Raw genomic sequence first — 27,935 nt, forward strand, 5'->3', positions numbered from 1 at the left:
ACCCCCCTCCCTCCAAAAACAATATCACCAAAATTTATTTTGAAAAAAAAATTTTTCCATTCACCCTATATATGCAATGATGATGTTGATGATGATGACGATAATGATGAACAAATCCAATCAATCAATCAATTTTTTTCAAATATTCATCCACACAAACACATTATTGTATGCGTATGAAAGTTTTTTTTTGTTGTTTGTTGTTTGCACTAATTAACGAAAAATCACCTTTTTCGAATGCATTCTTTTCTTCTATTTTTTTTTGGTTGCTCACAAACTTTCATATAATCCTTTCAATATATATCGATCATATCAATCAATTCAAATTAATCGTTTCACTTAACACTATTTATTCACACACTGAACACAAATAACAAAAAAAACAAACAAACTTAAATTCAATTAATGATTTTGATACTTACCTTTTTCATTTTTTTTCTCTTTCTCTCCTGTTTCACTTGTATCATTTTTTGTTGTTGTTGTTGTTGCTGCATTTCTGCCCCGTCTCTGTGTGTGTGTGTTTGTGACATGTATGATTTTGTTTTGTCCATTTCCAAATCAAATCAAAAAATTGTTAGTTTTATTGGATTTTGCCGACTTCGGATGCATAACAAAAGTGGAGCACCGGTTGCATTTATCGAATTTACGGTATGCTTGTTTTCCTTTTTTTTTTTGCTTACCTATTTTTTGGTCATCTGTTTTTGTAACCATAATTAATTAATATTAATGGTATGATTGGTATTTCAATCTAATTTTTGTCTTTTTACATACATTTTTTTTCAAATGAAAAAACCAAATCATTAATCATCAAATTAACAAAAAAAAAAAAACAAAAACAAAATAGGATATACGCCTAGCAACACATGCAATGAATGCTTTACAAGGATTTATATTATTTTCATCATCCGATCGTGGTGGTGGTATACGTATTGAATATGCTAAAAATAAAATGGGCGATATATCCGGAGGTTCATCATCCGGTGGTTCATCATCTGTTGGTGGATCATCAATTAATAGTCAACCATTAAATCATCATCATAATCATAATCATAATCATCAACATCAAAATAATCATATTTCTCAACATCATCTTCAACTTCATCATCATAATAATGATATAGTCAATTCGGTAAGTATATAATTTCAAAAACTTAATCATGGCGCCATCCAACGTTTAATTCCGCCAAAATTAAAAAAAAATTGAAATCAACAAGTTTTTTTTTAAATTTTGCATCTGAAATAAATAGATGGCGCCATCAGATCCATTTTTTACAAATTTTTTTTTAAATTCATTTTTCTTTGAATTAGATTGGACATGATTAAAAAAAAAAGTAAAAAACAAAAATGCTGGCTACTTAATTCAAATTTTAATTTCAAATTCTAAATCATATCATTTTCATTCATCATTTTATTTACAAACAAAACAAAATGAAACAAAAAAAAACTTTCTTGGTCATCAAACATCATTCAAACATTGTTGTCCCTATTTTTTTGTTTTCTCCGCTGTCAATCATCATTTACTACGAATTGTTTTTGCTTATTTTAATCCTTTTTTTTGGCCATTATCATCATCATCATCATCATCATACTTGAAATTAATCTCGAAATTTTAAAAAAATTTTCATCAATTATCATGCTAATTACTACTTACTTATTTGTTGTTGCTGTTGTCATTTATGGAATATTTCTTTTCAAGTTATTTTTCTAAACAAACTTTCTGTCATTTTTCTTTTCTTTTTCCTTTTTTTTTCGTCATTCATCATTCAATCATCATAATCATAATCATAATCATCAACACATGGATTATCTTGTATCATTATTATCGAGCTATTTTCTTTTTTCTCTCTTTCTCTAAATCTTATTATTATTATTAAATTACATCATTGGATGAATGATCAAGATTAAAACAAAAACAAAAAAAGAAAATTCTGTAATTTATTATTACATAACATGTATAAACCAAATAAAAAAATAAAAACAACAATGGTAAATCATGATAGAATAATCAAAAAAAAGGAGTAGTATCAATTTATAATTTACAACTTTACAAAAAAAAAAAAACAAAACAAACAAAATTACAAAACAAAATAATTACAATTTAGATTTACAACAACAACAACAACAACAACAACGACAAATTATATTTGTTAAATATAAATTATAAATTATAAATTACAAATTATAAAATATTTAAGTAATTTTAATTTTGTTTTTATTAACACTCAATACACACACAATACACATTTACTTATTTTATTTTATTTTATTGTTGTTGTTTCGGTATATAAAAAACAAAAAATTAAAAAATTAAATAGTCAAAAAATAAAAATTTATGAAATCTGATATCTTGTTGGTTGTTGCGGTTGGTCGTTGTCGTCCAGTAAATTGAAACAATGAAACAAGATGATGATGATTATGATGATGATGATGTGGTCAATTTCATGTCCAGTTGCTAACGGACCAAAAAAAAAAAAATTTTTCCAGTGAAACGTTTTCAAGGATAATTTTCATTGATAATAATGTTGAGGACATTCATTCGTCGATAAATTTGATCATCATTAAATTGTTTTTTTTCTTTTCTTCTTTCTCTCTCAACATCGTATTGTTTGGGTTGAATAGTTTTTATTACCACACACACTGAAACACAGCAAACAATCATTACATAAAATATCATTAAAATGTTGAAGGGGGAAAAAAAATAATATTATCATAATGACGACAAAACCAGTGGAAAATTTTTCACGAAAAATGAATTTTTATGTTTTCATCGTATTGTACTGGAATTCTTTCCATCATTATTCACACATTTGGGGTATATGCATACTTTTTTCTACCACCACCAGGTTTCAAACAACAATCAGGTTCAATTCAGTTCCGGTTTGGTTTGTTTGTTGGTTTGGAAATTCATTAGGGCAATATTCATGTAACACGTTCATCACTAATTGCTAATCAAATTTCTTTGAAAATCATCATTGTTTGATTTGATTATTTCGAAATACAAATTCTTGATTGGATTTTTTGATTTTCGAAACAAAAAATACGTGTCATCCGAATATCTTAGCATTGTAGCATTATAAATTTGTTGAAAATTTGGAACAAAACATGATACATGGATTACTGATCTTTGATCTTTTCCCCATTATTTTTTTTTGGGAAAAAATAATTTCCTGTCTCTCTCATTCATTTTTCATATTTCGTAATTTTTTTTTGTCTCTTTAAACAAACCAAAAACTATTTTCCCTATTTGAAAAATCAAGCAAAATAATATAAAAACAAAAACTTGAAAATAAAATTCAATATTTATTATCCGCCAGGCAGAATGATCATCATGGATCATGATTTGTATAGATAAAATCATGACAGACACATTTTGTTTGGAAATTTTTATTCACAGCAAAAATATGGATAAAAGAAGGGGTTAAAAAACATCAAACATCAAAAATACAAACAAAAAGAGAGAACCACAAACATTGACATTTATGAAATGAAAAATTTATTGAATTATTTTTTTGAAATGAATAAAAAAAAATTTTAAATAAACTTTTCGATTGATGACGATAATTAAACATTATCATCATAAATCCTCTTTTCATAGATTAATCAATGATTGATAAAAAAAAATAATCATGATTTGGATTTTGGGTTTTGTTTTTTTTCTCCACAGAATATTCTTTTCTTGATTTTATTTTTAATTAATTAACAAAATTCCCTAAATAATGTTGCAATAATCATTCAACAATGATTTTCATTGGAAAAACGAAAACATAAAGATCCGATTTGAAAAAAATTGTTTTTGTCATTTTTTTTTTGAAAAATCTCATAGGAATTTGTGTGTACAATTTCGACAACAACAACAACAACAACAAAAACAACGGACGTTGACTGTTGTTGTTATTGTTGAAGAATAATTTCTTTTCTTTTTGGTTAAGATTATTAAACAAATTAGGGAAAAACAACAACAAAAATACTGATAATTAGTGATTTGAGATCAGATGCTCATTAGTAATCATCATCATCATCATCATCCGAAAATGAAAAATCCCAAATCAAATCAAATTGATAAACATGATCTCAATTCTTTGATTTCAATGAACAAGAGCAAGACGTACAAATTTTCAAAATTCTATGAACACAAACCTACACACACACAAACAAACAAATGAATCCTTACTCATTTCAAGAATATTCTTTCACTAATAGTAGTTCAATTGAATCAATTGTTGTTTCAATCAGCAAATATTTTTTTTTTTGTCTCCGCCCTCCTTTTTTGTTATCATCATTACAAAATTGTGATGATATCCATCATTAATTACTGGTTCGATGTTTTTTTTTTTTTCTGGTTAATGGTTACCATCAACAACCAGAAAGAAGTAACAAAAAAAAATTGTCAAACAACTTGAAAAACAACATTAAAATCGACACGCACACACACACACACACACACAGGATATTCTAGCAGTCAAATATAGAATACGAATTTTTCAAATGAAACGTGATACTCTAATTACTGAACGACAAAACAACAAAAAAATTCTCTAAAGGATTCTCTTGTTCATGTTTTTGCAAAATGAACAATAATTGTTGTCGATGATGATGTTGATGATGGCCGTTTGTTTGATTTGGGGATATTTAAACGAAGAACATTTCCAAAAAAAAAAATCAAATCAAAATCAATTTTTGAATCAAAAAGAATAAAAACCAAGAGTGAAAAAGAAAATTCAGAAGTCAAAAAAGAATATCAGTGATTTGATTCAACGAATTTGTTTGTTTGTGGCAAAAAATCAATAATAATCAATCAATCAATCAATCAAAAAAAATGGCCTCATCAACGATAACATCATTTTGTTTTGGTGGTCGTACAATATTTCTAATGACCATATTAATAATTATTTATTATTCAAATTATTATATGGTTGATGGATTTAAAAAACCACCATTGAATGGTGGAATTTTTGGTAAAAGATCATCATTATCATCTACAGTATCATCACCATCATTACAATCACCACCATCATTATCATCATCATCATCAGCAGGATTATCATCAATGTTTGGTCGTTTTAATGTTCAAGGTTTTGTAGTTTTTTGTTTAAGATTTTTTTTTTACAAATATTTTCTCATTCGTTTACCACCAATCCCTCCTAGATATCGATAACGATATGAACAATATATGCGATTTGGTTACCAATTTAATGCCCGTTTGTAATAATTGGTTTATCAAACTGAATGAATTTATCAGTAATAATAATAATAATAACAACAAATGAAGTAATAACTTCTGGATCTGAATTTGAAAATTATCATTACAAACGAAATTCTCAACAACAACAACAACAAAAACACTCATCATCATCATCATCATCGTCGAAACATTATCAAAAATCATTTCGAAACTTACATATTAAAATTTTGAACATTTTGAACAATTTTTTTTTTGTTTTCCTTGAATGGATCCAGTAAATCAAACAAACAAACCAAACAAACAAAAATTTATCATTTATCATCAAGAATCTTGTTTAATTATATACTATGTATACATAATTACATTCATCTATTATGATAATGGATATGATTATCACACACACACACACACCTACACAAACATGGGACAAAAAAATTTTTTTTAATTTTCATTCAAACGAAAACCCAAAAACCGAAACCAAAATCATTCAAAAACTCAGTCAGTTAAAAATTATTATTATTACCGTTGTTGAAGTCGAGAATCAACCACAAGAAAAGAAATAAATAATGAAAATTAAACTGAAACTGATTTATATGATTACAAATACAATTACAATAAACCAACAACAATCAAATTAAATTCATTTTATCTGTTTGTATGACAAAAAAACAAACAAACAAAAAATAATAAAAGAATTTCTATTTTCCTGTCAAATGAATGGACACAAGATGAAAAAACAAAATCTTCAAAATCAATCAACAAAATGAATTTGTTGTTGAACAACAACAACAGCAAAACATTTATCCATAATTGCGTAGGCGTTATGTAAGATTGTATGAAGATCCGAATATTTCTTTTCTTTGTTGTTGTTGTTGTTGTTGTCGCACTTTAAGTGTAAATTTCAATTTAATCATTTCCGACTTAGGGTTTTTTTCTCTTTCTCTATCTCTATATCTGTTTGTGTGTTTATATTTAACTTTTTCCAAAAAAATTTTGAATGTTTCTAATTTTGGGTTTTTTTATTTTTTGTTTGTTTGTTTGTTATTTTTTTCAATCTTTATTTATTTTCTTTTGTTGGTGGGTGCATTTTTTAGTTCAAGTTTAATGTGTGGATGTTTTTCATTCCATTTTTTGAATTCTCAAATCAAATGAAAAGAAAAGAATTGATTAAGGTCAAGATTCGAGTGAAAAAAAAGATGACAGCTATTGTTTTTTTCAAATTTACCATAGGATTTTTTTTGTTTCGAAGAAGAAGCGAAGAAGAAATTCTGGAATCAACCGGTTTCTCTAGAAAAAAAGGGTTACCACTTTTTCTATTTCCACAAAATGGATTGAAATTTATCATGCAAACATCATACATCTGTTTAAAGCAGATGAAGAGAGAGTGAGAGAGAAAATATCAATCACGAAAAAAAAGTGGAAAATCACCGAAACGAGTTACTGTTTTTGATTTTAATTAATTTTAATACTTTCAGTGTATGAATATTGAAATGAATCGTTTGATTACAGGTATAGCAACGTTAAATATAAAACATAACAACAAATTATTGATTGATTGATTGATTGATTGATCAAGTAATCAATTATTTCTTTGATTGATTGCAATTTCTTTTCTTTTTTCTTTTTTCTGCAACATTATCTTCACCATTACCATCATTATCATCTTCGTTATAATCATCTGTAATAATTATTTGGGCGAAAAAAAATTGAATTCATAATGATAATTTTGAAATTCATTGATTCAACACAAAGGTATTTCGAGAGCAATTCTGATTGATTGATTGATTGTATGAATGAAATCAATCGTGTAATTTTATTAAATTTACACTTGTTGTTGTTGTTGATAATGATGTTGCTGCTCTTGAATGACCATGAATAAAAAAAAATGATAATGAAAAGGCCATGAATTTGTGTACTTCTGTTTTTCGCTGACATAAACAATGTTCAGAGTGCAGATTGCTATGCAAGAAAAAAAAATTTAAATTTTTATTTATTTCAGTTTTTTCATTTCATTTCTTTTAATTGAAAAGATACATACCCTTCCCCATTATAAGTAAACAATTTCATCAATCATTCAATGTTGTTGTTGTTGTTGTTGTAGATGATGACAAATGATGAAAATCAAAAAAAGAACAACAACAACAACAAAACAAAAATATGATGCTTTTTCGATAATATCAACAATTCATTCAATCATAATCATCATCATCATCACAATCGAAACACGAAATTTATTTGATCAAGTCCGTCAGTCAATCAATATCAATCAATCCTACAGAAGCGAAAAAGAAAAAAAAAAACATTAAAGTTGATCAAAACAAAAACAAACAAAAATTGTCGTTTTGGAAATTCAACATCAACATCATCATCGACATCATAATCAGTAAGGAAAAAAAATTATAAAATACATTCTCTCTCTCAATCAGTTGATTGATTTTGATTTTTTCATTTTTTTTCATTTGCCAGTTTGATTCGTAAAACAAAAATCCAATCATCTTTTTGGAATATAGTGATTTAAATAGATATTTAAAAAAAATGATCAACCATCATTATTGTTCAACATTACGTTTATCATCATTTATGATGATAACAATTTTTCTATCATCATCATTATTATTAATAACAATGATTTTAATCACAAATATTGATAATGTTGATGGACAATTTTTTACTAAAACATCTAAATCAATACCAAGAATGGGTAGAAAAGTGGATAATAGTTTAATTATGGTAAGTGTTGTTTGTGTTTGTTTTTCGTTGAATTTCCAATCTATCTTTTCTTTTTTTCCCTTTCTTTCAACCAATTAGGAATCGGAGGATTTACCAATATCAGATCGAATCAATGACTATGATCGAATTCCATCAACATTTTGGAATCATCAACAACAACAACCGAATAATCAAACCAATCTATTACATCGGCTATTTGTTCAAATTGCACGTTTATTTCGTCAATCACCTCAAGCATATTGAAAAAAAAAAAATTTTCAACAAAACATTCTCATCAATAACAACCAGAAAATCCAAACAAAAAAGTCATTGATTACCAAACAACAGAAATTTTGTAAAAATATTTTTTCCACAAACTTTTTCATTTATTTATCGAAATTATTCAGATTAAATCAACCAAATACAACAACAAAAACAGAAATGAATTTTTGTTCATTGTGTAAATGATCAATGGTGTTCAATCATTCTCTCCAGAATTGGCTATGGTCGTGATTGGTTTTTTTCTTTCTTGATTGATTGATTGATTGATGATCACGAATTTAAATGAAAGGTAAATCGATTATCATCAATCGATTCTGTGTGTTGCATCCAGTATTTTCTCTTTTTTTTCAAAATCAGAATCCAGAATACAGAATTATCATTATTTCAACAAAAGCAAAAAACAAACTTTCAACTTTTGTTTATTTAATATTTTAATTTCAAAATTTATATCCTTTTTTTTTGTTTGTTTCCAGTATTTGTTTTTGTCTGTTTGTTTGTTTTAAATTATTCATTTTAATTTTCATATTTACATAATTTTTCTGTCTGTCTGTGTGTGTGTGTGTGTTTTGAATTCTCTTGTGAAAAAAAAAGATTTGTTTTGGTTACTTTTGTATCTTTTTCAATCGATTCAAATGTACTTTATCAATAAATTTTTAATTTCTGTTTTTTTTTTTGTTTGAAATAAATGATTTTTTTTTTCGTGGTGGTGATAATGATTGGACAACAACAACAACAAAAAATGTATCTAATTTAATAAAGGGGAGAAAAAATTTTTTGCTACTTTTCAATTTTGAATCAATAGTGTTATTTTGAATGCAAGAATAGATTTCAATGATTTTTCTTTCAATGATGATGATGATGAGATCTATTGCTGTCAGATGCATGATGATGATGACCATAGGATGACCAATGATGATGATGATGATCGTTTTGCTGGAATAAATATTCGTTCACCTTTCACCAAGATATAATTTATTCAAATTTTCTTTATTGTCATTGTTGTTATCGTTGTTGTTGTTGTTCAAGTTTTCTGAATATTCTTTCATTTTGGATGGTGATGATGATAATTTTAACATTGCCAATGGCATATTAAAATCATCATTATCATCATTTTGTTGTTGTTGTTGTGGTTCGCCAAAATTATTGCCCATATATGATATTGATGGTGATGATTGTTGTTGTTGTTGTATCGGTTCTAATGCCATTGTTGATGGTTGAAAACCACCACCTGAACGTTTACGTGAAAATAATGTAAATCCACAATGACAACCACCAACATAGCCATTAAATTTTGTACGACGACAAAATGATGAACAATCTAAACGTCGTATAACGGTTGGAAAATCCATTGTACGTACAGCATTAACATGATTTTTTTGTTCATTATTATCATTCAATATGGCAATAATTATAATAATGGAAATCAATACAATCGATGATGATAATGATGATAATGATTTTAATCGTTGATTTGCCGTATTCATGATTTGATGATTTTTTGAAATTTCTGTTGAAATTGCTATCAATAAAACGGGAGGGAAAAAATATTCGAAGAAAAATTTCCAAGAAATTGGACACTATTGTAAAGAAAGTTTACTGTAATTGGTGAATTTGTTCAAAGTTTATCTCAATTCAAAGAATCCAAATTATCAACCAAAAATGATGATGATGATAATAATCGAAAAACTAAATCGAATGGCAATTCTGTATGAATATTTATCTAGTTTAAATATCAATGTTGATAATATTTTTTTTTCTTTCAAAAAATGGCGACATCTCAATCCACTAAAATCTAGTCTAGAAAAAAAACATAGAGGTATATTTTTGTTGGTTGGTGGTTGAAAGGGAAAATATATCCAACAAGCAAAATAAAAAGTAGAAAAGAAAATCTTCATCCAAAGTTTCACCATCAAAGTAAGTAAACAAAGGGAACAGGGACATACAGAATCTGGTTCAAAATCAGCATATAAAAAACATAATGAAAATAACCAATAACGTTTGAAAAAAAAATTGTGTCGGTGTGTGATATGCAAAAAAAAATTCATGCATTCAGCAATATTCTATGTGACGCAACATATAATGTTGTTTTTTTTTCGCGCGAGTTATACACAAAGATGGTAGAATTTTGAATCATGAATGCATGCGGAATGCGCATGCGATGCATTTGATTATCATTTTTTTAATCATGAATATTTTGGGGTTATATAATCCATTCAAATAATATGCATCGACATGTATTTTTCCTCACTCTCTTTAGTTCTTTTTGAATAAGAACAAGAGTACGTTATTTAAATTTATTAACCACTTGGTATGTGTGTAGGTTAATCGAATGCAGAAATTGAAAATTTTTCAGAAAACAGAAAGGAAGGAAAGAAATCTTTCCAGATTTTTAAAATCAGAGATTTTATCGGATAAAAATTAAAAATTTTCATCACATTCTTGTTGTTGTTGATTACCGTCAATTTTTGGCTTGTTTGATTTTACGAAAAAATGCCTCCGGAAATTTTTTTTTCTGGATAAAAAAACCATATGGTTATGTTTAATTCATCGAAATGCATCATTTGTTTTCGTCGTCATCGTTGTTGTTGTTGAAAACCATGTTTGTTTGTGATTTTTATTTTTCTGTTTACCAAAGTTCTTTACATTTTTTTTGTTTGAAGGGGAGGATTTGAAAATCAATTTTTTTTCCACATTCAAAATTCATCAGGTAAAATCATTTGGTTTTTTGAATTGAGCAAGGGGAGGGAAGGAAAACATCCGACAGAATATTTTCAAAACTACGTAAAACCTACTTAACAACCTGGGAAACAAAAAATTTCGTCGTGCGTAATATCAACGCAAGCAGAACGATATTGGAATTTTTTTTCCATTTGGCCTAAAACAATTATATTAGCTTAACGGCTTATCTTTTTGCAGAAGATTTTTATTTACTCCAGCCAACAGAAAAAACAGAGAAAAAAAATTAAAATCAACCCAAGAGATATTTACACATAATGTACATACAAAAAAAAAGAGAGAGAGATAAGGATTTTATGAAAATCTTTATGGGAAAAAAGGAAACTTTCTCGAAAAAAATTCATATGACAAATTTATGTTGCAATTATGTAAATTCAAGCCGGATATTTTCTTGTTTGTTTGTTTGTCTATTTTGAAAAACTAAGTTTATCGTTTTTTTTCTTGGTTGTAAGAAAAGATTTTTCACCAAAAAAAATTTATGGAAAGAAAATTTCCGAAATTTTTTTCCATAAAAATGGCAAAGATATGTTGTTTATCCTGAAGATTTATTCTCCAAAAAATTGAAATGTTTTGTTTTGTTTTGTTTGTTTGTAATAAAATCTGCTGCCATCATCCTTTCAACAGGACCAGAAAAAGAAAAGAAATTAACTTGATGACTGTAAAAAATAAAAATAATTAGGTAATTTTAATTCATAATGATTTCATAGCCATCAACAACAACAACAACAACATTTTTTCACATATAAGTTACGCATATGATGATGATGACATCATTAGCATTCTTTTTTTTCGTCAATGGTAACGGTGGTTAACAGAAAAAAAACACGTTAAAAATTAATTTTACCAAAAAAAAACAAAAAAAAAAACCATAGTTTCCATCATCATCATCATCATTATCGTCAAATGTTACGATTTCGGGCAAAAAAGAAAATCATCATTTTCTTCATGAGAATTCCTTCGTAAAGAATCACATCTAATCTAAAGTTTTTGTGTTGATCCTGATAATGATGATGATGATGAGAAAACAACAAGCCAAAAAAATAAAAATTTACAATTGCTATTCACACCAAGCTTAACTATTATGAATTTAAATTAGATTATTTATGAAATTGAATTCATTTGCCACCAAAAATTCGTGAAATGTTATGAATGAAATGTTTTCATTGGTGTAAAAATATCATTTGTAAATTCAATTTTCTTTTCTTTTTTTTTGTTGTAAAATTTCAATTTTGTTTTCATTTTCGACCAATAGTTGGCGTCACACACAGTGTTAAGAAAAATTCTGTACACGCATTCGAAATACGTGTAAAGAATTTCAAAAACTCGGATCAAACAAAGAAAAAAATTGATTAATTTTCCTTGGAATTAAATTTTCAAAGATTATCTTCCAAGAATATTCTTTATTTATTGAATTTCATCATTAATAATGATAAAAATGAAATTAATTTTCCTTTTTTTCCAGAAATCAATCAAATTTTCATCATGATTTGAATATTGATTTCATTTTTTGATCAATATGAAATGAATATCGGAGTAGGATTAATGAACAAATGAAAAATTTTAATTTCATTTCATTTTCATCCAATGATGCTAACGTGTTGAATTTTTTTTTTCCATTTTTTGAATTATCATTAGAAATGAAAATCGATAGATGGTAGCACTGGAATTGGTAAATCATTATTATTTTGATTTGAATTTCCGGTGATGAAATTATGATTTCATAATCATCAATGATGATTTGTCATTTTTTCCCGACACACACACACAAAAGAATTGATGCGGAAATCAACAAAACAATGAACTTTTCCAAAAATGAATTTCGATAACGAACAATCAAAAACGATCGACATTCAATATTGAAAAATACAAATTATTGACATCTATGGAAAAAGGGGAAACCAGAGATTCATTCATTCATTCATTCAACCAAACCAACCAAGTACAATGTCTTTTTTCATCAACAAACAAACAATCATTTATTAATTTTATTTTTGTTTTGTTTGTTTTCATTTTCATTTTAATTAAATTAAAATCCAATTACAGTGAAAAAAAAATAACAAAACAACAACAACAACAACAACAAAGAACATTTATTTATTTTTAGTTTTGATTGTCATTGTCAACATCATTATTACAACAAAAAAAACCTATAGAAAATTAATAATTATTAATTATTTTTTTTTCGTTGTTTACAACAATAAATCCCTGTTGTTGTTGTTGTTGCTGTATGGTTCTGGCCAACAAAAAAAAAAAATCTCATAAAATTAACACATTGATTTCCGATTGATTTAAGAAAGATTTTCTTTTCTTTTCTTTCCTTTTTTCTGATCCAAACTGTACCCAAAAAAAAACATCATTATCAAAGTGCTCACTAGCAGCAGACATCTGTTTGTTAACAACAAAATCCATCCATTCGATTCCAGATGAATTGGATGGATGAAAAGAGAAAACAAAAAAAAAGGGATCATAATTAAATTTGATGAACAAAAACAAAAATTTCCAATGAATTTCTAACGGTCATGGATGTGTGATGTGTATGATGTCCACACACACACATAGCCATGATAATAATGATGTTGATGACGATGGTGGTCAGTAACAGTGATGTTGATGTTTCTCATTTAATCCATAAATAACAATGAAAAATTTGTCTTTTTTTCTCCCCAAAAGAAAGGTAGTAGCATTATTAGAGATTTAAAAAAAGAAAAACATAAATTTCGCAATAACCGGACATGACAATCATCATCATCATCAATTCAAATAATGATGATGATGACAAATATTGCTGTTGTTGTTTTGTTTATTTGTTTTGTTGTATCATAGATAAGCCAAGAACCCCAAAAATAAAATTCTAAACTAAAAAGTAAAAAAACGAAAAATTCTCCCCTAAAACAAGCAAACAACCTTTATGATGATAATGATCATCATCATCATCAACAACAACAACAACATTAATGAGTTTGGAATTTGATCATAATCATCATTGATTCATCAGTAGTAAATGAAAATTTGTTAACGAAAAAAAAGACCAAGAAAAGAAAGAAATATATACAATTTTTATCTATTATGGATCAAACAGTTAAATAACACCCAATGAAACCAATGAGAAAATGAATGAATGAATGTGATTACAATAGGAAAAACACACACACACACCATATGATATAATCAATTTTTTTTCTTCTTCTTCTTTTTGTAGGACAATTTTTATATGGTCCAACGATTAATGAATGAATGAATGAATGAATCGATTTGAAATGAATACAATGATAATAATGATGATGATGATTATAATGATGATGATGATGGTTAACCATTTCTATATTATTATTATTATTATTATTATTATTACTTTATTTACAAATGAATTTTTGCTGTTGTTGTTGTTGTTGTTGTTTGGTCAAGTTTCACTTTAAATGAAAATGATACATTGTGTATGTGTGTGTATTTGGTCAATAAATATAAAACCCAAAAAGAAGCTTGTTTTTAGGATATATAAACAAACAAACAATGAATTGAAAGGTAGTGAAAGAATGAGTGAGAGAAAAAAAAAGTGATTATATTTACAACGACAAAACAGAAAAATATAAAACATAATGTATTACAATGAAAATAAAAAATATATATATTGTTTTTCAAAAGTCAACAAACAAAAAACATTATTATTATCTATTGTTATTCGATGATATTGTAAAAATAAAGAAGCATATTGACAATTTTAGTTGTGTGTGTGTGGTAAATATTTGGTTTTATTATCTACTATATCGAATAAACGTTGAAAGATAAAAGAGAAAAAATTTCACTTTTCAAATTTTTTTTCGAAAAAATAATAATAACCGGACACGTGTTTAGTTTGTGGAAAATTTTTTTCGATCATTTATACCTTTGGATGTGTCATTCATTCATTATTGGTAAATTATTGATTATTTTTTCACCATAACAAATGGATTCTGGTAAATGAATGAATGAAAAAATTACAATTGTTCTTATGGGTTATTTTTTTTTGTGGTTAACAAATGAAAAATTGTTTTTTTTTCTTTCTTCCATTAAAAATGTTTCAGTTGATTGAACTTTTTTTATTTCTAAAAAGTGATCATTTTCTTTCCGTTGTCTTTACCATTTTGATTCGGTTCATTTGTTCGTGTTTTTTATGGCTTTTTTTTATGCTGTCGTTAGGTTTCCCACAATTTCCGTTTCTTTTTGTCTGATGATTTTTCTGTGTGTAAATAACCGAATGATGATGATGATGCAAACAACAAAACATGAATAATCGATGAAGAAATGATAATGATGATTTCGATGGAATGAAAAATTGAAACTTTTAAACATCATTGGTCATCAATTTCTCTCTCTGCACTTTCAAATTCCTGGAATTCAATATATTTATTTCATTCATTTACAGAGTTACGAAAACTTTTTATCTTTTCTTAACATTTTTCGTTTTGTTGAAAACTTTTACCTGTTTATATAAAAAGGTTAATATATCAATGATTTTATCAATAATTCATTTGTTGATCAATGTTAAAATAAAGAAGATAAATATCATCATAATGATAATAATTTTCATTCATTCAATTCAATTCCTATGAAGAAACAAAAAAAAAAAACTTGGTCAGAAAAATAAAAGTTTTACCTAAAGGAATACCTAATTATTATTATCATCGTAAATGAATAATCCTTTTTTGTTATCTTATTATCATCATTATTAAACCGATTATAAACCTTTTTTTTCCAACAACAAAAAAAAAAGTATCCATTATTTTTGCCTTTTGATTTCAAATTTCTTATCGATTTCTAATATGTTATTATTATTATTATCATCATAATAATCATATCATATCATTATCGTCATCGTTGATATTTCTTTTATCGGATATTCTATTTTTTCTCTTTATATTGGATTATATTTTATTTTGAATAATAACAACAACAACAACAACCTGGAATCTTTGATGATATTTTTGCATAAATTCGTCATTCGAAATTGTTATTTTTATCTATGTTGTTCCGTTTTTTGGTGTGTATTGATCGGGTTTTTACGGATGAATTTCATCCATCCGATCATTCGTTTACTTTTTTTCATCTTTTTTAATATCGAAAGAAAAAAAATTCAATATTTTCTCAGCTTTTTTTTCGAGAAATTTCATAATTTTTTCTTCTTTTATTGTTATTGTTATGACTTTAATGTTTATTTTTTTCAAGAAAAAAAGAAAAAAAATGTCAATGCCAAATGTATGGTTAGGGATCCAATTTTCTTAACATTTTTTTCTTGGTTTACATTTACAGTGAAGAAATAAGAGAAAAAAATTCAAACAAATGAAAATAATTTCTGTTTGGTTTGTCTGCCTGTTTGCTTGTCTGTTTGGTTTGTATGGAGAAGGTCGAGTTACAAAGTTATTTAATATATTCCATTTCGGGTATCCACCAGAAAAAATAGAAGAAAGAAACCAAAAAGTTATTGCTCCATTTCTTGTGCAAACAATTATTATTATTTTTTCTATGATTGATTATTATCAACTTGTCTAAAATTGGATTTCATCATCAATATCATAATATTTGCTTGATTCAGGAATTTAAGAATATCAAAAATAAAAAGTTCAAGATTTATTAGAAATTGGAATTTTTCTGTTTGTTTGTGTACGAAAAATCTCAAAGGATATCAATGAAAATAAAAATGTAAAACGAAAGAAACTTTTAGTAAAACTTTTTATTTTTTCTATAAACAAATATTTCCGGAAATTTTATTCAGGTCATCAATAACAACATTGATAATAATAATGATAAACATCAGTTGCGAGGAATGAAATCCGGTAATATCCGGCCGATAGGAATGATAGGAAATGAAAAACCATTTTTAAAAATCATTTCCGTAATATGATGATGTTGATGATAATAATCATCGTTATCTAATATCGTGTTGGATATTTATTGAATCTTTGAACTGAATTCCCCGAAAAATTCAAGATGACCATAAATGGTCGGTTGTTTGTTTGTTTTTGATTTGGGTCGGTATATCTTATTAGCTGATTCATTAAGTTTATTTCAATTAATTTTTATCATCACAAGAATGAAATGAAATGAAATTTGAGTGCAATTTCCAAAACGGAAAGTTTGCCCAAATACAAAAAACCTTAAAGAAAGATTATCCTTGATAAATGGATGGATGGATTGATGGTTTGTCTTCAAGTTTGTTTGTTTGTTTTTGTTTCGGGTACAAGTTTGACAAATATTTTGATTGTGTTTGGAGATTTGACAATCTTCAACCTCAATCGTGTTATTTTACTTCAACTATATATTCCCACACATGCTTTATCCGAAAATCTATTGTGATGATTATATTTTCAAATCTATAATACCTGAGCTATAATAATGGAGAAACAAAACACACACACACACACATCTTGAACCAAAGTACCACCATATTGACTTCCGTTTTCTGTACGTCATGTTTATATTTGAATTTGATCGCTGATGAATTGTGAAAGAAAGAATGAATGAAAAAACTTATGCAGGTAACTTTTTTTTTGTTTTGTTCAAATATCAAACAATCAAAAGTAAATATTCTATGAATCTATCTAGAGGCTGTTGGCTGCTGTTATCGTTATTTTCAAATGAAAATTGATAAGAAATTCAATTAAAATATGTCGAAAAAAACTGTTGTTGTTGTTTGATTTGATATCTTGTGTGTGTGAGTGGGTAAAAAGCTTATAAACAATAACAAGAATCACAAGATTAATTAAACAAAAACAAAAAAGTAAAACATAAAACTTGAAATCAATATTGGATGCAATATGTTTTTTGGTATTCTCGAAACAGAAATGTTTATTTTTAATCATTCAAAAATTTTTCCATTCAAATTTAGCTAAACAGGGGAAAAATCGGAATCAATTTCAAGCTTTTTGTAACAGATTTATCTAATTATTTTTCCAACTAAAATCATTATTGAATAATTAAAAAAATTTTATTCAAATGATTTGATCGAAACAACCGGTAGGTGGTGGTGGTGGTGGTAACGTTTGATTTTTTTCATTTTGATTGGCCTGTTTTTTTTTTGCTTCTTGGCTTTTTTCTTCTTCGTTGTTGCTGAAATCAGACTAAATTGAAAGCAAAAAAATTTGAAATTCAACAAATGATCAATAATCACACAGCATGATAATAATGATGATAATAATGATGAGATTTCCATGATAGATCAGTTCAAATCCCGAAAAACATGCTCAGCATGAATGATGAATTTTCTTGATTTTTTCTTTTCTTACCAATATTCTTAGTAGTGTAATTGAATAAAATTGAATTTTCTCTGATTTTTTCTTTATTGCCTTCGTTTGTTTGTGTGTGTTCTACAGATCCTCATCATTGTTGTTGTTGTTGAGTGAGATGATGATGCCAAACATTGTTTGGCTTTGATGTTCATCACATATATGGAAAAACAAAATTATTTCTTTCCGATTTTTCTCTCTCTTCTTCATTGAATGACAAGAAATGTTTCGGGTAGAAAAAGAAGAATAGAATGGAAAAATTCCGCAACAAAAAAAAACATGATTATTTTTGAAGCATAAAATTCATTCATTTCATCCATGATGATCAATGTCATACATTATTGTTTGAATCGTTGTACGCGCGTGTAAAATTGATCCGAAAACATGACATGAAATATTTATTGAATATACCCGTCGTTGAAACTTTTTCTATGGAAAGAATTTCGTTATTAATTCTTGCTTCAAAAAAATTATTTATTCAAGATTGATCCAGGATTTGGATGATGTTTCCAAAGAAAAAAAACGGTCAAATTATCATCATCATCATCATCATCTATTGATTATGATTGATGATTGGAATTTTTCTTTTTTCTTTCTATTCTGGATTTTCAATTTTCAATATATTAGGCTGTTCGGAAAGTACTGTCGGCGTTTTCGAGCACCATTTTTGATCGTCTCTAAAAAATTTTTGGTAGGAGATTTTGAAATTTTTTAAAAGCAAATTAATTTCTTGGTTATCTGGCTATAATTTGATCCAAAATTTTCATCAATTTTCCAGCCCAAAATTTTGCTAGGGCCGCTGGAAGTGACCCTTGTCAAATTCAAAATTTTGACGTTTTTTGTTTTCAGTCCACTGTGACATCAAAAAAATTGTCCAACAACTTTTGGCCCCTAACTGATGATCTCTCATGTCTTGGGACTAACCAGAAGTGATTTTCAAAATTTTGCTGCAACGCAATCATCCTCAAAAGCGGTTTGATTTCCGGTCGGAATAAGAATGTATGATGTGCTGTTTTCCCTATACCATTATGATTTTTTCCAATTTTTTTTCAAATCTTGAATGATGATCAATTCAAGAATTTTTTGAGATCAAAAAAAGCCAACAAAAACTTTGGGTTGAGAAAAAAATCCACAATTCTCGATGATCGACAAACGCATTGAAAGGCTATGCACACAAAACGACACGACATTCAGACGGCTATGCAATAGACGGGTCACTTCCAACGGCCCTAGCAAAATTTCGGGCTGGGAAATTGATGAAATTTTTTGATCAAATTATAGCCAGATAACCAAGAAATTAATTGGCTTTTTAAAAATTTCAAAATCTTCAACCAAAAATTTTTTAGAGACGATCAAAAATGGTGCCGACAGTACTTTCCGAACAACCTAATAGTATTGCATCATGGTTTGAATCAAACATTTTTACTGCTTCTATTAATGGCTGTCAATCAATTATATATCTATAATTTCCGGTTGAATAATAATGTTGTTTCTGGTTAAAAAAATTTTATTGTTTATTTTGTTATTTTTGTTTGGTGACTTTTTTCGTTTTTTTTGTTTTGTTATTGTTGATGGAATGCATGTTCATGTAATGGATGATATAATGTTACAAATAGATTAGAATATCTATCATCAAGGGAAAAAAAAATAATACAGTGACCTTTTCGTCAGACAAACAAAAAAAAAAAAAAAAAGACATTCCAACATCAATATTGTTTCCAAATATGGATACAACAACAACAAGAAAATATTTTTACATTAAAATCGATGATTGTCAAACAAAAGAAGCTATTTTTGGGTATAAAATACATGATATTTTTTTGGTGAAATGAATGTTTTTTTTGGATGATTGAATAGATTGAACCCCAAAACAAAAACAACAGATATTGAATGAAACATTCAGAAATCCAAATATAGGATTCCACTGTTTGATTAATTTTCATTGTCAGTTTCTATTCAACCAGAAATTGAACCAAAATTACCGAAAATTTTTCATTATATGTCAAAAACTATAGTTTGTTTTGGATCCATATTTGGGATTGCGATTAACGATTAACCTTTTTTTCCCAACTTCCCTTTTACATAATGACATCAATGTATTTTATCCAATCGAAAGGTCAAAATTTCAATCAAATGAAACCCAAATAGCCAAATAAGGTATGCTGTACTGGATTAATTGTTTTTTCCTTCATCATCTTCCTCTCATTATTATGAATATTAATCATTATGAATAAATTACTTTTTCATTTGGGTAGATTTTTGGAATTTTTTGGAACGTCAATTTTTCTTGTTTTTCATAAACAATTTCTGAATATTTTTTTCATCTTAATCTCAGTATTTCATTATAATGGAATCTTGTTATTGTAGCCGAAAAGAAAAAAAACGGGAGAGAGAGAAATTCCATAGAGAAAACAGTGCAAAGAAAATACTAAATGAATATTCATTATTTACCTGGTGGTGATGGTAGCAAGAAAATGTAGGAAAAAAAACAAAATATGCTGATAAGATTGAATGAAACAGAATTCATCATGTTTGTTGTTTTATACAGAATTTAATAATGACATATGGGCAAGATAGAGAGAAAAATTTCTTCGGAAAATAATAACATAGAAAAATTCATGTTTTTTTCCAACTAATTGATTTTGTTTTTTTGTTTTTACTTTTTTTTCCATTTTCCAAAAACAACATTATAAACTTTTTTTGTTTCCAAAATGTTGGCTTCACTGCCATACATTTCTTGACTATTTCATTTTTGGATTTGAGCATCGTTGCGCAAAAAAGTATTCAATGATGATAATTTCTAATTAGGATACAGGCGATGCAACTGATGTAATAAAATTATTTATAAAATTTGATCATCAGAAAATACAAAATACAAACAAAAAACAAAAAAATTTGATAAGATTATAAATAAAAATCAACAAAAATAAAAAATAATAAAAATATAAGCCGATTTCTATCATTAATAAAGATTTTTATTTATCGTTTTATTTTCATATTTGACTTTTTATTTGATTTTGAATGACTTTGAACTATAATCATATCTTCAAGGTAAAATAATAATTTTTCTGTCATCATAAATTAGTGAAACAAGAAAATTGGTTTTTCTCTTCTCTTCTCTTTTCATTTCATAAATCTATTAAACGATTCTATTGAAAGAAGAAGAAGTTTCCAAACGAAAATATTATCATTTTAGATTTCTATGATGAATATAAGAAAAAACACACACACATAATTTAACATTCTGATGAAATTGTGTGTGTGTGTTTTCAGATGAGATCCATTCATCATCATATTGATTGGCAAAGTTTGTTTTTTTTTAAACAAAATTGTCTCGAAATCATTCGAAAACAATTCCTGTGTTTGTTTGACTAAAAGAAAAAAATGCTGTCACAAATCATAATGATCCTAACCAAAGAAATTGACAAAATAATTTTCTTTGAAAATATTTTGTTAGCAAACCAAAACTATTTCGACACCAACTACAACAAACACTTTTCATATTGATTTTTCAATTTTTTTTCAATTTTTTTCATTAAATTAATTAATTTTACTTGAAAATTTTCATCATCCTTCATCATTCTTCTTATTCAATGGAAAACAATTTTCGTCAGTTAAGTATTTTCGATCATATTTCATCAGTATTATTAATGGATAAAATAAAATGAATCAAGTGAAGCATATCAAAGAAAAAAAAATCATTCTTTTGAATTTTCAATCACTAGATCCATAGATTGATGCGGTTACTCGATTGGCACCACCATCATCATCATCGTCATCAAACAATGAATTTTTTCCCATATTGAATGAATGGAAAAAAATCCATTGAATTATAATTATGAATATAATGATGTGAAAATTGAATCAAAACCAAAACAAAGAAACAAAGCGAATCAAAAAACATGTGAAACAAAACAAAAAAACTGAATTCAAGAGCTGAAGAACTTTATCATTATTGTTATTTTGTTTAGTTAGTTTCTGCTTTCGTCCTACTGGTTTCATTGCAATTCTGATTTAATTAAATCTCATGATAGCGATGATGATGAAGATGATGATGTTATGATGTTATGAATATAGAAAACCAGAAGTAGATTATTACTATATGCGTGTGTGTTTGTGTGTTTGTGTGTGTGGGATGTAAATAATAGTAAATAATAAGGAAAAATACCTGATGATATTTATAACCAACCAGAAAAATATAAGGTACATAAATTGTTTTTTTTTCTATCTGAATATCATTGTAGCGAAATAGCGGAAAAAAATGTCAATTGAAAATGCCATTCATGTAAATTGCCATAAGCATAATTTACCTGAAAAGAATTTTCATTTTTATTTTTTATATTCACCCACACATACAATGTGTTTCTGTTGCTTCTTTTGTTTTTTTTGGCTGTTCAAATTTAATTACAATTAAAAAATATCAATTAACAACAACAGATATTGCTGCTACTGATGATGATGATGCCTTAACTAAATTCATTCATTAAAAGGAAATTGCTTTTCCATTGAAATTCTATTGTTGTTGCTATTTTGTTTTTTTCCTTTGAATTTCATGATAATCATCAATTATCAATGGAACAACGCAACAGTACACAAATTAGAAAAAAAAACATATAAACTTTTAATGTTCCAAATATACATCGTGTACCATATGAACCCATAGAGAGAAAAAAAATTTGATAATTTGAATAACATATAGACTTGTATAGGAGAGAAAAAAAAAGAGCAATCAATCTAAAACAAACATTCAACAACAACGACGATGAAACAAAAACCAAACATTTATTTTATATTATGTCACATTGTATGAATGTTTGTACATTTTTTTCTAACCAAAAAAAAAAAAAAATCAATTGAATAATGTTCACTTATAGACCGAACAAACAAAAATCTTTTTTTTAAGGAGAAATTGAGAACAAAATTCCAATAAAAAACACGTTATTTTTACAAATCAACCACCATCATCAATTGATTAGACGATGGTTGATTGATAAAAAAAAATCAAGATTTTTTTTCCCGCTTCTTCGATGCTTAACATTTTTGTTGTGTTTATCGAAATCTTTTATCAATGTTTTTTTTATTCATCCATAAACAAAAGTGTAAAGAAATCAATTTTTGTTGTTATCGCATTCGCTAATCATCATCATCATCATCGCATAGACAAAAAATTTGAATAATTAATGATTGAATTGTTGAATCCCCTCTTTTTTCGAAATGTAAAATGAGTTATTTTTAGATGATTTCTTTCTTTTTTTTGAAGAAAATAAAAAACATTTCTTATTAATTTATTCATATAAAATAGTTGACATTTGCTGTCTGATTTTGTCAAACAATTCTATCATCTTATTTGTAGTTTATGAAACAAAAAAAAACAACAAAATTATCCTAATTCACATGGGACATGTTCACTAAGAAGAAAAATAAAGTAAAAGATTTTTTTGTTGTTGTTGTTGTTGTCATCAATTTGGACAAAAGACATCAACAACAACAACAACAAAGATTATGATAATGATAATCTTTAAACAACCAAAGCAAAAGAATTACTCATCACATTCTGTATGTGTGTTCATTTTTTGTTTTTTGTTCATCATTCATATGATGATTTATGACCTTAACATTATTGCATTGCATTGATGAATCTAAACAATGATGATGTTCAGAAAAATTATGAAACTTTTTTTCATTATCCATTCTACGATCGTTTGTTTTAATTTGTGGATTTTTTGCCTTTTTTTTATCCATTCATGGAAATGGATTACTTTGATGAACGAATGATATTTTCAACAAAGATCTTTATTTCATTTTTTTTTCTGCTTAGTTGTTTGCATTTTATTCTCGACAAACAAACAGGACTTGATAATCGATTAATCAATCAATTAATCAATCAACAACAAGGCCGTAAAAAATATATCAAATTCATTTCAATTCGATTCAATTCTTCAAAGCACACTTTTCATTCATTCATTCATTCACTCACTCTCTCTTGTTGAATAAAATCATTCGATTTTTCGTTTATGAAAAAAAACAAACAAACAAACAAAAAATTCTAATCAATCAATCAATCGATAATCAATATTGGAAGAAAAAAAAACTTTGACAAATAGCAAATAATTTAGATAAGAAACGAAACATACAATTGATAAACAACATTGTCAAGCAAGTTTCAAGCAAGAAAATAAACAAATCTTAAATCAAATGAAAAAGAAGATTGTCAAACAATTTTTTCATTTTCTCTCTATTTATTTATCAAATGAAATGAAATGTTGTTTGTGTAAAACACATACACACAAACTAACTGATCGATGATGATGGTCTCAAATTTTCAATGAAAAAAAAAATTAAGAAATCCAGTGTGTTAATAGAATGTATGTTTCAAGGATTATTTTTCATTTTCATTTTCAATTATAATTTTAGTTGATAAAAAAATGTTCATTGCTAACTGTTTTTCAGTTATTTGCTTGTTTGTTTGTTTTTACCCCCAGTTGTAATTCTGAAATGATGAATCACAATTTTGCAACAAAAAAATCTTATCTGATATGTGGGTTTGATGTTTGTCGAGCAAAAAAGATGCAAGAAAAGAACCTTCAGTATCCAAGTATACCAAGATGGTTATGAAACAGAATATTCTGTGGGAGAAGAATTTGGGAATTTTAAAACGCTTTTCGTATGCCTAACAAATATCGATCATATCAATTTCATCAAAGAAACTAATCACATGATTATCGATTTGTGTGTGTGTGTTGTGTATGTTTACATAATGAGGATCAAAAATAATATCAGAAACTCGTCAACAGAATCATCTGATCATCAGATTCACCCAAAGAGAAAAAAAAACCAAATTAGATTTTAAACATGAAAATAATCAATTCATTTTGAAATTGATAATTTCATTGATAATCAATGAAAGAAATGTGTAAAAAAAACATTTTTATCATTATCATCATTTTGGAAGAAAGAAGAAAATATAAACAATATTAATGAATGGAAAAAACCAACAATCATCAATGAAATCATGACCAAAAACATGTACCATTTCTTCCTTTGAATTTGAATTTCCAGGAGAAAAATGATAAGATTATCCAGTGAGATTTCAACGAGAAAGAATTATGGGAGAAAAGAAAAACAATTTCTGTTTGATTCTGAACCGAATTGATACGGGAAAAATTCAATCAAAAAACTTTGTTGAAAACGAAAGCAAAAATCAAACAAAACCAGCATGTTTTTTTCCGGTAATTTTGTTTTTCATAATCGCTATTCGATTGAAAATTTGTAAAGAAATTTCATCAAAAAAAAAAATTTCACTAAAACCACCACCGCCATTATTGTGTGGTAATAAATTTCTTTTCTCTTTTCTTTGGTTTGCGTTGGTTGTATTGTAATCGTTTTTGTCTTTTTTTCGCTTGTTTGTGGAATTTAATTGCATAATAAATTTTTTTTTTAAAGGGGAATGAACGGATGAATTGAATTTGAAATTAAAATTCAATATCCGATATCGATCAGATGCCATTATTGATGATTATCTGTGGATATTTTGGTGAAAAATTTCTCTTTTTTAACATTCCGGAAACATTTTTTTTCACATTTTCACTTTTTTCTTGGTTGAAAAAAAATTCATTTTGAAAATTTATCACCCAACGACAACGACGACAACAACAAATTGAACCGGAAAAATTATTCAAATCTCAAATTAATGACACACACTATATTTCATTTGACAAATTTTGTTTTTCATTCATTCAAATATTTTCAAATTGAGAAAATTTCTTGGAAATATGACAAGAATTATTCAAATATAGAAAAAAGTTCGCAATATGAATGTACAGAACAACTATTTACAGAATTATTGAATACAGAATGATGATTATGATTTGTTTTTTTTTTGAAATATAAATGTAAATAACATGATGATTTTATTACAATTTTGTTTTTTTACTTTGTTGTAATTTTTTTGCGGAAATATTTACCAAAAAACTTTCTTTTCATTTCGCGCCATTCTTTCAATTCAAAAAAATCTTATCGTAAATGTAACATACAAACATCATCAAAGCCATCATAATCATATGATGCTAATCATCGTTATCGATTTCAACAATAAAATCCATTCAAAAATCAAATTTGATAAGTAAATAAAAAATTTCCAAGGTTTTTTCTGTGAAATTACTGGAAATTTTCCCAAGAAAATGAAAAGGGCAATGACAAATTTCACAATGTGGTCAGTTTCCAGCAGTGATTTTTTAATAATAATGATTATTATTCTTGAAAAGATAATTATGTTTAATAATAAACTTTTAATGAATAAAATAAACATGATTGCACTATCAAATGGCAACTAAAAAAAATATCATTATAATGATGTTGTTTCTTTTTTTGTTAACTTTGCATTAACCGCGGTCAATATCAATATTACAACCTGAATGGGCGTCATTACATTTTGTTTCGGTGAATTTCTCTTTCTTTTTGCCGACATTTGGCGCCAATCTGCTAATATGGAGAAAATATTTCTTTGGCTGGTTTTCTGTGAATCAAGATATTTTCCAGATATATGTTTCGCTGTATAAAATATTAATTCTGGTTAATTTTGGAAAATAGTTTTTGACCGGAAATTTTTGTGTGTTTTCAAAATTCCAAAAAAAAGCACTGAATTTACCGAATTGAACACGAACATCAAATTGACCAATCGATTCTAAGAAAAAAAGAGAAAAAGAAAAAATTCCCAAATTGCGAAAAACGATGGAATGAAATCCAAAAAGATCAAACCGAAAAAAAATATTGCTGCAACATTGCAATAATCGATTGTAATCATCAACATCATCATTTTGTCTGGTGGCAAAAAATTGTTTCTTCTTGACTGACTGATGATGATCATCATCATCAGTAAATCAGTGTTAGTCGGTCGATTGTTTGCGGCAAAAAATCAAAGATGAGAAAGCAAAAAAAATCATTTCACATTTCATTTTTGACATTTTATCTCATTCTGTCAATTTTAACACAATGACATCATTTTTTTTTCTTTACTTCACACCCATCATTCATTCATTCATTCATTTTCCCTCTCCCTCTCCCTCTTGTTGATCTAATCTAGTATTCAATTTCATTGATTTCATTGATTTTTTTTCCTACATGATGATTTTCAACTTCCGAAATTTTCTTTTCTTTTTCAAATATTGACAAGTGGTTGTTGCTTTTTGCTTTTTGTTTGTCGGTTATATTTCACAGATGTTTGCAAATGGATTGTTTGCAAAACAAATCAAAAAATCAAATTTCAATCATCATTGTTGGCAATGATGATGATTCATATTCGGTAATTAGTTGAAATTTTTTTCTGTTGTTGTTTTCGGAAATTCATTACCAATTGATCTCGATTGATTTTCGATTGATTTTTTGATATTTTAAAATCTTTTTTTGTTGAAAAAAATGATGCCATCGATGGATGATGACGTCAGGATCTTTCACACACACACAAAATTTTCTCCTTCTTCTTCCTTTTAAATTAATCATGAATGAAAGTTAAAGATGATGATGATGATGATGGTAGCTGTTGTTTGTAGGCGGAGTATATTGTTTGTTTGCTGTTGTTTGTGGAAGGATAATGCAACAGTAGCAATAATGATAAGAATAATAACGGAAAAGTTGTAATATTTTTTGCAGCGTCGCTGCAACAATTTTCTAAACCATCGTTGTTGAGAAAATAACAGAAGAAAATAACAGTCTTTTCGTTTGTTCTTGCCTATTTTTTTTCTCCCCCTCATCTATAGTCGTTTTCGTTT

At 26.8% G+C, this 27,935-nt stretch overlaps 4 protein-coding genes across 8 annotated transcripts in view; 3 read left to right on the forward strand and 1 right to left on the reverse strand.

Annotated features, from left to right (window-relative positions):
• LOC113793644 (uncharacterized) overlaps positions 1 to 2,578 on the forward strand; it is a 32,191-nt gene extending 29,613 nt beyond the window's left edge. For all 5 annotated transcript variants that reach the window (XM_075825003.1, XM_075825007.1, XM_075825004.1 and 2 more), the window contains exons 8-10: positions 579 to 648; positions 845 to 1,129; positions 1,309 to 2,578. In XM_075825003.1, the coding sequence (XP_075681118.1) occupies positions 579 to 648; positions 845 to 1,129; positions 1,309 to 1,323 (370 nt within the window). In that variant the 3' untranslated portion in view covers positions 1,324 to 2,578. The remainder of the gene's footprint in view (positions 1 to 578; positions 649 to 844; positions 1,130 to 1,308) is intronic.
• A 1,858-nt stretch (positions 2,579 to 4,436) lies between these two features.
• On the forward strand, positions 4,437 to 5,896 carry LOC113793622 (uncharacterized). The gene is made up of 2 exons (XM_027343672.2): positions 4,437 to 5,072; positions 5,146 to 5,896. Exons 1-2 carry the CDS (start codon positions 4,817 to 4,819, stop codon positions 5,265 to 5,267), a joined length of 378 nt encoding a protein of 125 aa, XP_027199473.2. The 5' UTR covers positions 4,437 to 4,816; the 3' UTR covers positions 5,268 to 5,896.
• A 1,528-nt stretch (positions 5,897 to 7,424) lies between these two features.
• On the forward strand, positions 7,425 to 8,848 carry LOC113793624 (uncharacterized). Its single transcript, XM_075825035.1, has 3 exons — positions 7,425 to 7,565; positions 7,649 to 7,912; positions 7,991 to 8,848. Exons 2-3 carry the CDS (start codon positions 7,718 to 7,720, stop codon positions 8,153 to 8,155), a joined length of 360 nt encoding a protein of 119 aa, XP_075681150.1. The 5' UTR covers positions 7,425 to 7,565; positions 7,649 to 7,717; the 3' UTR covers positions 8,156 to 8,848.
• LOC113793625 (uncharacterized) lies at positions 8,575 to 9,902 on the reverse strand. Its single transcript, XM_027343676.2, has one exon. The coding sequence runs from the start codon at positions 9,655 to 9,657 to the stop codon at positions 9,124 to 9,126; it is 534 nt and encodes a 177-aa protein (XP_027199477.2). The 5' UTR covers positions 9,658 to 9,902; the 3' UTR covers positions 8,575 to 9,123.
• Between the last annotated feature and the right edge of the window lie 18,033 nt (positions 9,903 to 27,935).

The sequence above is a fragment of the Dermatophagoides pteronyssinus genome, unplaced genomic scaffold, assembly GCF_027571235.1.
Source record: "Dermatophagoides pteronyssinus isolate colony J.1.1.1.1 unplaced genomic scaffold, Derpt_VIB-CSIC_2022.12 sq0003, whole genome shotgun sequence".
NCBI classification, from domain to species: Eukaryota; Metazoa; Arthropoda; class Arachnida; order Sarcoptiformes; family Pyroglyphidae; genus Dermatophagoides; species Dermatophagoides pteronyssinus.

What these genes read in the sequence shown, in the direction of transcription:
- LOC113793624 (XM_075825035.1), top strand. Translation starts at nt 7,718, where the DNA reads ATGATCAACCATCATTATTGTTCAACATTACGTTTATCATCATTTATG. An exon ending in TGGATAATAGTTTAATTATG is followed by an intron (nt 7,913 to 7,990) that starts GTAAGTGTTGTT and finishes TCAACCAATTAG; the next exon opens with GAATCGGAGGATTTACCAAT.
- LOC113793622 (XM_027343672.2), top strand. Translation starts at nt 4,817, where the DNA reads ATGGCCTCATCAACGATAACATCATTTTGTTTTGGTGGTCGTACAATA. An exon ending in TGGTCGTTTTAATGTTCAAG is followed by an intron (nt 5,073 to 5,145) that starts GTTTTGTAGTTT and finishes AATCCCTCCTAG; the next exon opens with ATATCGATAACGATATGAAC.
- LOC113793625 (XM_027343676.2), bottom strand. Translation starts at nt 9,657, where the DNA reads ATGAATACGGCAAATCAACGATTAAAATCATTATCATCATTATCATCA.